Source organism: Chrysemys picta, chromosome 1 (assembly GCF_011386835.1).
Source record: "Chrysemys picta bellii isolate R12L10 chromosome 1, ASM1138683v2, whole genome shotgun sequence".
Classification (NCBI taxonomy): Eukaryota; Metazoa; Chordata; order Testudines; family Emydidae; genus Chrysemys; species Chrysemys picta.
The window spans coordinates 317,835,359-317,845,200 of NC_088791.1; the positions used below are offsets into that span (position 1 = coordinate 317,835,359).

At 39.3% G+C, this 9,842-nt stretch overlaps 1 protein-coding gene across 4 annotated transcripts in view; it reads left to right on the plus strand.

Moving 5' to 3' along the window:
- The window catches only part of LOC101940351 (protein NPAT), a 35,790-nt gene that overhangs the window by 4,159 nt on the left and 21,789 nt on the right, over nt 1-9,842 (plus strand). Inside the window, exons 2-8 of one of the 4 annotated variants that reach the window (XM_005289961.5) lie at nt 1,800-1,918; nt 2,248-2,323; nt 3,868-3,928; nt 5,980-6,052; nt 6,603-6,643; nt 7,596-7,823; nt 8,351-8,435. In XM_005289961.5, the coding sequence (XP_005290018.2) occupies nt 1,872-1,918; nt 2,248-2,323; nt 3,868-3,928; nt 5,980-6,052; nt 6,603-6,643; nt 7,596-7,823; nt 8,351-8,435 (611 nt within the window). In that variant the 5' untranslated portion in view covers nt 1,800-1,871. The remainder of the gene's footprint in view (nt 1-1,799; nt 1,919-2,247; nt 2,324-3,867; nt 3,929-5,979; nt 6,053-6,602; nt 6,644-7,595; nt 7,824-8,350; nt 8,436-9,842) is intronic. The other 3 variants (XM_065581474.1, XM_005289959.5, XM_005289960.5) reach the window with 3 other exon arrangements.

A 9,842-nucleotide genomic window follows, 5' to 3' on the forward strand; every position in this document is an offset into this window, starting at 1 on the left:
TGAGGCAGACAGCGGGCTGAGCGGGACCGACGGATGGAGCCCCAGACTGGAAGCGGGCTGAGCAGCTCAGCCTGCTGCCGGTCTGGGGCTCGGGAGTCAGAAAAAGGAACAGTGACCTGTTTCCGCCCGGTTTCGAACCAGGGACATTATGTGTGTTAGGTGAATGTGATCACTACTACACTAAGGGGCTTTCGCGTGTTAGGTGAACGTGATAACCACTACACTACGGGGCTTCTCTTTTTTTGCCACATACTTTGCCAAATGCACAGGAATGTTTTCTCTAGGTACAGAAGCTACCTAATGCAATGTCTATAGCTATGGCCTTCCTGCTCACAAAGCGGTCATGCCCCGGCCTGAGGCTGACACAGCGCGGAGTGCATGTGACACAGCGACCTGGCTCGGGCAGGATCGCTAGCGAGGCATGATACCTTTGCCGTTAAGCAAACACAGCAATTCTTTCCTGGCCTCTGCCACTGAATGCCTCCATGCATTACGCTGTGCCCTATCAGTGCGGGAGGACTGTATGAGCTCGGAAAACATGTCATCGCGAGTGCATTTTTTTTTTTGCCTTCTAATCTGCGATAACCTCAGGGACGGAGATGTTGGGGGAGCGTAGAAACATTCTGGGGGGACTACATGGTCACTTGTGCTGCTGAGTTCGCCACGCTGGCCAAACAGGAAATGAAATTCAAAAGTTCCCAGGGCTTTTCCTGTGTACCTGGCTAGTGCATCTGAGTTCAAAGTGCTGTCCAGAGGGGTCACAATAGAGCACTCTGGGATAGCTCCTGGAGGCCAATACCATCGAATTGCGTCTACACTACCCCAGATTCAACCCAACAATGTCGATTTCAGCGCTAATCCCCTCATCCGGGAGGAATACAGAAATTAAGAGCCCTTTAAGTCGACAAAAATGGCTTCATCGTGTGGACAGGGTGCAGGGTTAAATCCATCTAATGCTGCTAAATTCGACCTAAACTCGTAGTGTAGACCAGGGCTTAGGGCAGAGGTGCACAAGAGACTGTTGGTACGTCTACTGAATATGAAGTTTACACCGTGGAAATATATTACTTTTCCAGTTATGCCATCTGCCAGTAATGTTCATCTTTTTGAAGAAATCTGAACATGTTTTAACGTTGCTCATGTTTTTTCTGTTTTGGAACTGTTAAAAATGTACGTAGAATCTTGATTGTTGTATGGCAATGCATTTTATAAAAATTTACTGTAGAGTTCAATTTAATTTAAAACTGGAATTTTTGGCTCATGTATAGAGCCCTGCATGGATATAATAGCAGATATCTGCAGATTTGCAGGGCTCTGGATATAAAATTTGGATCCGCATCCATCCACGATTTGCAAACATGGTCCGTGGAGATCTGCAGATTTGCAGGGCTCTATTATGTATTGCTCAGATTGTCAATCCTTTCTGGCAATAATTTTATTTTCTTGTCTATAGAGAGCTATGCACAGCCTTGTTTCTGTATAAACAGTAATAGTTCTTTAGGTGGTACTAATAATTGGTTTTAGTCTGAAAGTAGCTTTATTTGGATTTATGTAGCGCAGCATCAGCAATATTATGCGCAATCTTTTTTTTTTTTTTTTTTTTACAATTAGGGAAATGTATGGAAAAGGAGCTAGTCTTTCAAAATATAACTTGTTTTCTTTAGTTTTTGTCAATTGAGTCCATAGATAGTTGCTATATGAGCGTGCTTAATTATATGTATAGTTGTATCGGAACTTTGATATCTACCAAGTGTAGCATGAGAAGCAATTAACAAAACTTTCTGTCTTATCTGTTACAGGATATTTACAACAGGAAAAGCTTTTAGCCACCTGCCGTGAATTTATATTGGAAAGCTCAGATTTAAAGGAATATGCTGAGCACTATACAGAGGAAGGATTTGTTCCAGCCTGTTTACTGGTGAGTTCATCTTTACAGCACACAAGATAAAGTTACACTGTGGTATAGTCTGAAAATCTCTCCTAAATAATTTATTATTAGTCCACACAGACTTCTGCACTTTTAGAATGTGAGTAAACTACATCGCATCTACCACTCAGACTCTGTTCCAAATGTTTCAATAGTTTGAAATAGTAACCTCTCTCTCTCTCTCTTTTTGGCATCACATAAAGCATTGTATATGCACAGCTGACTCTATCCTACATTGCTAATAATACTGAAGGATAGATATCTAAAAGAGTAAAATATGCAGATGGTATTGAGAATGTTTAATTCAATCTGTTTTGTAGCTGTGAGCATGGAGTTACTTTTGGTAAAGTATTGCAAGAAGCTACATTGATTACCGGGCTGCTACAGTTATTTAAAGTAAGAGTACTTTATTATGAGTATGACAACCTTTGTATCGTGTAGATGTAACATTTAATTACAGTCTGTTCCACATAAATATTAACTTGAATTAGATAAATCAGTTTCACTTAAAGATCTCCTAGTTGTGCTAGTAAGTATGCACAAATTTAAGTCTGGTGAATGCATTAATTCTTTTCCAGTTTGACAACTGTAATGCTTCCTCACTTATTACCCTTATCTATTCCAACTGAGGTGCAATTTGTCTATAGTCTTGTCACTCATGATTTGTTTATTAACTATGCATGTAAACATAACTACGTTAACTCTCTCACTTCAGTGGCTGCCCTTTCTAATGCACTCAAAATGAGGTTTTGACTAGCATTCCAAGTGGCATGGCTTTGATTTTTGTACGTGCAACTTTGATATTCATATTTGCACCTACTCACAGCTTGCATTCTATTTTTGTAATACACCATTTGATAACTGTGAATCCTTGGCCTGCAATATTCTAGGTTGGTGGAAATCTCTCCCTTGTGAGATCCATGTTTCTGACTCACCAACTCAAAAAAGAGCTTAAAACATTTTATCTAGTTATAAGCATTTAATCAGTCATGTTGCTAGTAGCCTACTGGACTGTTTGAATTTCAGTTCTGAATTCAGCTGCGGACAGTAAGAATTAGATAAACAAAGGGGAGAGAAAAAGATTGTGGTTTATTAAAGTAAATTATAATGAAATATTCTTTTATTTTATAACTTTTAAGATGGAAAATATATAGACTATTTTCCTTTTCTTGGCAATATTTTTTTTTCTGTTTCTAAATGCATGTTATGTTAGAAAATTCCATAGGACCAAAATCTCATTAGAATTCACATGCTTTATAATTCAAGAGAGCTTTTAACAAGTATCAGAGGACTATAGGTGATTACCAATATCACACAAAACAAGAAGCTGAAACTAAGGATAGTAGTAATTTGAAAATCCTAAATCTGTGTGTGTCACCTAAAATCATGGTGTAATGGGACAGGTGCAAATGGTTTGCTGTAAAATTATTAAAAACTCTCACTTTTGGCAGCAACTCTCCTGTGGTGTCTGTTCTCTTATCAACATGTTGTACTGCCTCAGGCTGATGGCCTTCACTTGCGTGCATATTGCAGCTATTCCCTAACAATCAAAAATGACACTGCCTAACTTTCTCCTGCCTCTGGCTCTATTATCCCATTACAACAAGAGAAAATTAAAGCAAGATAGTGTATTCTTGGCTGATATGTCCTGGAATGGCTACTCTGCAGAAGGCTTTATGCTTGAAAATTTCGATTATTGTTGAGGAATGCATGTTGTCCCCGGATTACACTTTTTGCATCCTTGAGAGAGCAACATAAGCAGGGTAATCTACATCTATTTGTGTCCAGGTCTACATGGTGTTGATCCTAAAGAACTACAAGAACTGAATGTGTTAGGACTCAGTCTTTTTCATCATTTGAGTAATGTAATAGAAGAGGTAAAGTGTAGGTTGCTGCTGAAGATTCTTTAATCTAACACTGATCCTTTTTTTTTCTTTCAGTCTTTGTTTGGAAAAAACTTGACAACCATTCTTAATGAGTATGTAGCCATGAAAACAAAAGGTAAGCACTGAGGGTCAGACATCTGCTGTATAGCACTTCATTTCATTTATCTATTTATGTTGTAAACTCTTTGGAGTAGAGACAGTATCTCTCTCTCTCTCTGTACCTAGCACAATCCCCAGTCTAGATTGGGACTTTTAGGTTCTATCACAACACAAATAATTGTTAATTTGATCAGAGTTTTAAAAAAAGAGGTCTGTTATCGTAGCTAGTAATTGTGTGCATGCTTTCTCTCTAAAAATTTGAATAGAAAATCTTTAAAAAGTTCAAAATGAATTATTAACATTTTGTGTGGCTAGGAGAGAGAAAAGTGCAACTGTGTTTGTTTTTTAAAACACAACTAATGAGGGTCTGTCTTCCACCTAGTTTTGTTCACCGTTGACGTCTGTGCAAGTGATTAGACTTTGTTCTGCTGGTGCTTTGAGACACTTGGGTGGGGGCGTACAGTGTAGTTAAGTGTATGATCTTAGATCCCTATGTAAAGAACTGCCACATCTTCAATATTTTTGTAATGTTGTTTTCCTCACTTATTTATGTTTAATAAAAATTTTAGCTGTAAGGCACAAATTTCATTGCAGCAAAATAACATTTACTTGGCATCTTGAAGAGCATTATAAAGAGGTTTGTCTAAATCTGGGGAAGGTGACATGAGCTTCTCTGACTTCAAACTCAGCTAATAAAGTGGGTATGAACCAGGTATTTTAATGCAGTATGGAATTAAAAAAGGTGTGGACTTGATTCTGAGAGCTGTTTAGTATCTACAATTCCCATTAAAGTTACTGGGAAATCGAAGTATTCAGACCTACTATGCACAAAAAAATCTAATTTGGATTTTTAGTCTTTTCTATAATCTTAGCTGCTTGGAGATTCTTCCTTCTCTCCATTTGTTTTTTAAAGATTGTGTGCTCCCCATATTTCAAGCATTATTAACTTCCCTCAGTGATTTATCAAAACGAGCAGATATTCCTGTAAAAGACTATACATATATGGTACATTTTTCAAAAATGCGCAGTGATTCCCGTAAAAGGCTATAAATATACAGTGAAATTTTCAAAAGTACAGTACTTGAATAATTTAAAGGCTTAAATCCAATTTTCAGAAGTGACTTAGGCACTAAGACTATAGACTTGCAATGCCTAAGGGCATGGCTACACTTGCAGATGTAGAGTGAGTTAAACCAGCCCTCGGAGACTGCAGTAGGGAAAGTGCTGCAGTGTATCCACACTGTCAGATTCAAGCGCACTGGCATGGCCATATTAGCAGCTCTTGCAAAGGCCACAGAGAGAGCAGTGCATTGTGGTAGCTATCCCAGCATGCAAGTGGCTGCAACGTGCTTTTCAAATGGGGGGAGTGGGGTAGAGTGTGACAGGGAGTGTGTTGTGTGTATGTGGGGGGAGAGTGAGTGGGTTTTTGGGGGGCTGAGAGCATGTCAGCATGCTGTCTTGTAAGTTCAGACAGCAGCAGACAACCCCCATCCCCTGCCTCTCTCTCTCACACCAGCATTCCACAGTAATGGTTTGCTTTGTCCTGGAGCAGATAAGCATGCCGGCTGTCAGAAACGGAGCTTTGAAAGGGCATATCCGCATGCCTGCAGCGATTCCAAAACAATGACAAGAGTAGCCACTTGACTTAAGGGGATTATGGGACGTTTCTGAAGGTTAATCAAAGCTCAGTAATGCAACATCTCATTCACACTGACGCCCGGGCGTTTCAGCCGAGGTGCAACACGCGTTATGCTTCTCATGGAGGTGGATTACCAGGAGCGCTCCAGCTGCAGAGTCCAGGCACTCTAAGTGCGCTGCCAGTGTGGATGGGTCGGGAGTTAGGGCGCCTGTGGCTGCTTTAATGCGCTGTAACTTGCAGGTGTAGCCATGCCCTAAGTGATTTTTGACAATGAGACTTAGGCTCCGAAGTTGCTTAGGTACATCTGAAAATTTTACTTAGTGTTTACCTCTTGACTATGTTACACTGGTTTTCTGACACGTCTTCCTTCAAGCTACCTATTTTAGCTCTCTGAAAAATGTGTTCATGTATTTTTTTTTTTTTTTTAGAAACCACAAATGAAGTTCCAGCAATTATGTCATCTTTGTGGAAGAAGTTAGACTATACTCTTTCTCAGATCAGGTAATTTGTAATGTTGAAATCAAAAATAGAGGACTTTCCTTTAAAGTGAGACTATCTACCTCCTAGCTTTCCTTTACTTCATTTTCACATTTTACGAACATACTGTCTACACACACTGACTAAGGGTAATGAGGATATTTTTTATGTTTGTTTTTCTCTGTGAATTGGCAGGGAAAGAATCTGCATTTGACAATAAAATGGTTGGGTGGGAATCTCAAAACTGTCCAAGCTCCGTTTATGCTAGCCAGAGAAATCAGATAGGGAGGTGCTAGTGTGGTTTCCATGGCCTATATAGATATGGCCTTACTGTCATATAACACAGTACTGTAGTTGCCGTGGTTATTGGTTCCAAAATTCAACCTAATTTCACAGTAGATCCCACTTAAAGAACTTAATCAACATTAATCATGCTGCAGCCAGAAACATTGCCAAATCAGTATGTGACTAGCACATAAATTAGTAAATGCATAACTATAGAATGATCCTTCTTATGTTTAGGTGTGTCTAGTGTGTGTTCTATTTATTTTGACTGTTTTATCTTATTTTGTAGGAGTATGCAGAATTCTGCAGGATTTTCTGCTAATCAAAGGAGTAGGTATCTAATTGAATCATATGGATGTAATAAATGGGGTTCAAGTTCAGAACTGATTTTGATTGAGGCCTACCTCTCCTCAAAAGAGTATCAACCTTGTGGTTTTGATAGTCCTCGTACTGACGCCTAAAACTAGATTTTAATTTTCTACTCCCTTAAACTTATTTAATTGACGGTTCAAAAGGTAACTGAAAACATGACCAATCCAATTGCAGTCTAGTCTCACTAGAAAGTGGAAAAAAATATAAACAGCTACTTGTCTAGAATTATTCACCTCTTTGGAAGATCTACCAAATGAACTTCTAAACGGCAAAGTTATTTTATTTTCACAATCACTAGAATAAACTCTATGCCTTACAAGTCTTTAATCAGAAACGTTTGTGAGAAAAACAAATGTTAAATACAGGTATTGTTTGCTCTTGAATCCCACAATCCCATTGCCTATATTGGACACAATTACAGTGTTTATTGTTCTGGGAATCTCCTACAGCTTAAGTTTGTCAGGCTTGGTTTACATACAGTGTACGTACTGGTTTCACTATTTCAGTTAGAGATGTGGGTTTTACATAGTAAAATTGGTACAGCCCGTAGTGTGGATGCAGTTATGCCGCAATAAAAATGCCCATAAACTTACAGGAATAAACTACATTGATACAAGCACCTTTATACTGGTTTAATTGTACCTACCCTAGTTAGCTGTACTGCTTTAACTATACTGATTTCAAACTAACATAGTTAAAGCCATACAAAAACTGTGTGTAGACAAGCTCTTGCAGAAGGTACTGTACTATTAGGCCCCATTTCTTTTCTCCCTCCCTGCTAAAAGAGCAGTTGGTCCTGTTGGGATGCCCATAATTACATCTTCAAGTAATGATGACTACTGCCTGGAAAATCAACTGCCTCTTGAAAATATCCAATAATGGATCTCATTGTAGCCTTAACTTTCCTCAGCACGTACAAGAAGTGGAATTGCAGAAATGAAAAGGCAGAGAATACTTCAGTCAGCTCCTCCAACCTCAGGACTGTTGTCTATAGCCCACCAGTCAGGACAACTTAATTCCTCTTGTATGGCAACTACCCAAATTATTCACAGACCAACAGTAAATCAAAATGCGTCACAGACAAGATTGAATATGTTGTTTGCACACCAGTCCCAAACACAGGAAAATAATGTCAGCAGTAAGTAAAATTTGTTACTGGTTTTTTTTATTTATTCAATTTATGTTTACAGATGGAATTATTTTATAATGTGTAATAGTCATCCTACACAAAAGATAGCTTGCTTTGAGAAATTCCTGCTTTGCATATTCTTACTGGTGTCCAGACCAAGTCAGACATTAAGAATAAGACGATTGCACAATGAAGAGATTGTTTTTAATTTGCATATTGGCTATTGCTCCATGTATGTTGGTGGCTCACAGGTGCATAAAATAATTTGTGTTCAGATCCTTCCATGTGTGCCTAACATCCCCAGAAAAGACAATTAGCAACTTGAATCGTATCTGCATGTTTTTGTCTGGATTTTGTAAACAGAATGCTGTGCTTTGTATGGTGATACCAAATTACATGTAATCTATTCACAAGAGGGGTGGGGATTGGAAATTAGATACTGATAGGGATATTAATATGCAATTCCTGTTTCCTTTAGCGCCTTAAGAAGCTTCATTAGAAAAGATGTTGGTGTCACCCATATTCTTTTTTTTAAGCAGGTGATTCTATACATATTCTAGTTCCTGGGCCTCAAGAACGAAAATTTAATTCAAGCTTGCTATCTCCAGGAAGACGAAAAAGGTGAATGTTCCATTTATAATTTGTGCAACATGCTTGTCTTGAACATATGAGGTTCTTTGAAACACAAAAATTGCAATACTGGATCAGACTCAAGGCCCATCTAATCCTGTATCCTGTATCTGACAATAGCCAGTACCAGATGCTTCAGAGGTAGGTATAACAACCTTGCAGTAGATAGATATGGGGAAATCTGCCCTCCTACCCTGCAAGTAGGTCTCATCCTGATCTCTAGTAGTTAGAGAGAGAAGCTTAAACCTTGAAAGATGAGGTTTAATATACTTTCCAAAATTTGTTAGCATTAATTATGATAACTGAATATCCATATAAATATCCAATCCATTTTTTTTGATCTAGAGAAGCTTTTGGACTCAGCATCCTGTGGAAATGAGTTCCACAGTCCAGTTAAATATGTGGAAATGTTTCCTTTTATTGGTTTTCTATTTCCGACCTTTTAATTTGATTGAAATGGCCTCTTGTTCTTCTGTTATGAGACAGGGAGGACAGAAGTTCTCAGTTTTCCTCCTCTAGACTATTTTATTATTTTATGTGCTCATCGTGTCTCTTTTCTAATGTAAAGAATCCCAGTCTTCTCAGTCTCTCTACGTATAAGAGTTTTTCCAGATCCTTGATCATAGAATATCAGGGTTGGAAGGGACCTCAGGAGGTCATCCAGTCCAACTCCCTGCTCAAAGCAGGACCAATTCCCAACTAAATTATCCCAGCCAGGGCTTTGTCAAGCCTGACCTTAAAAACCTCTAAGGAAGGAGATTCCACCACCTCCCTAGGTAACCCATTCCAGTGCTTCACCACCCTCCTAGTGAAAAAGTGTTTCCTAATATAAACCTCCCCCACTGCAACTTGAGACCATTACTCCTTGCTTTGTCATCTGGTACCACTGAGAACAGTCTAGATCCATCCTCTTTAGAACCCCCTTTCAGGGAGTTGAAAGCAGCTATCAAATCCCCCCTCATTCTTCTCTTCTGCAGACTAAACAATCCCAGTTCCCTCAGCCTCTCCTCATAAGTCATGTGCTCCAGCCCCCTAATCATTTTTGTTGCCCTCCGCTGGACTCTTTCCAATTTTTCCACATCCTTCTTGTAGCGTGGGGACCAAAACTGGACCCACTACTCCAGATGAGGTCTCATCAATGTCAAATAGAGGGGAATGATCACGTCCCTCGATCTGCTGGCAATGCCCCTACTTATACAGCCCAAAATGCCGTTAGCCTTCTTGGCAACAAGGGCACACTGTTGACTCATATCCAGCTTCTCGTCCACTGTAACCCCTAGGTCCTTTTCTGCAGAACTGCTGCCTAGCCATTTGGTCCCTAGTCTGTAGCAGTGCATGGGATTCTTCTGTCCTAAGTGCAGGACTCTGCACTTGTCCTTGTTGAACCTCATCAGGTTT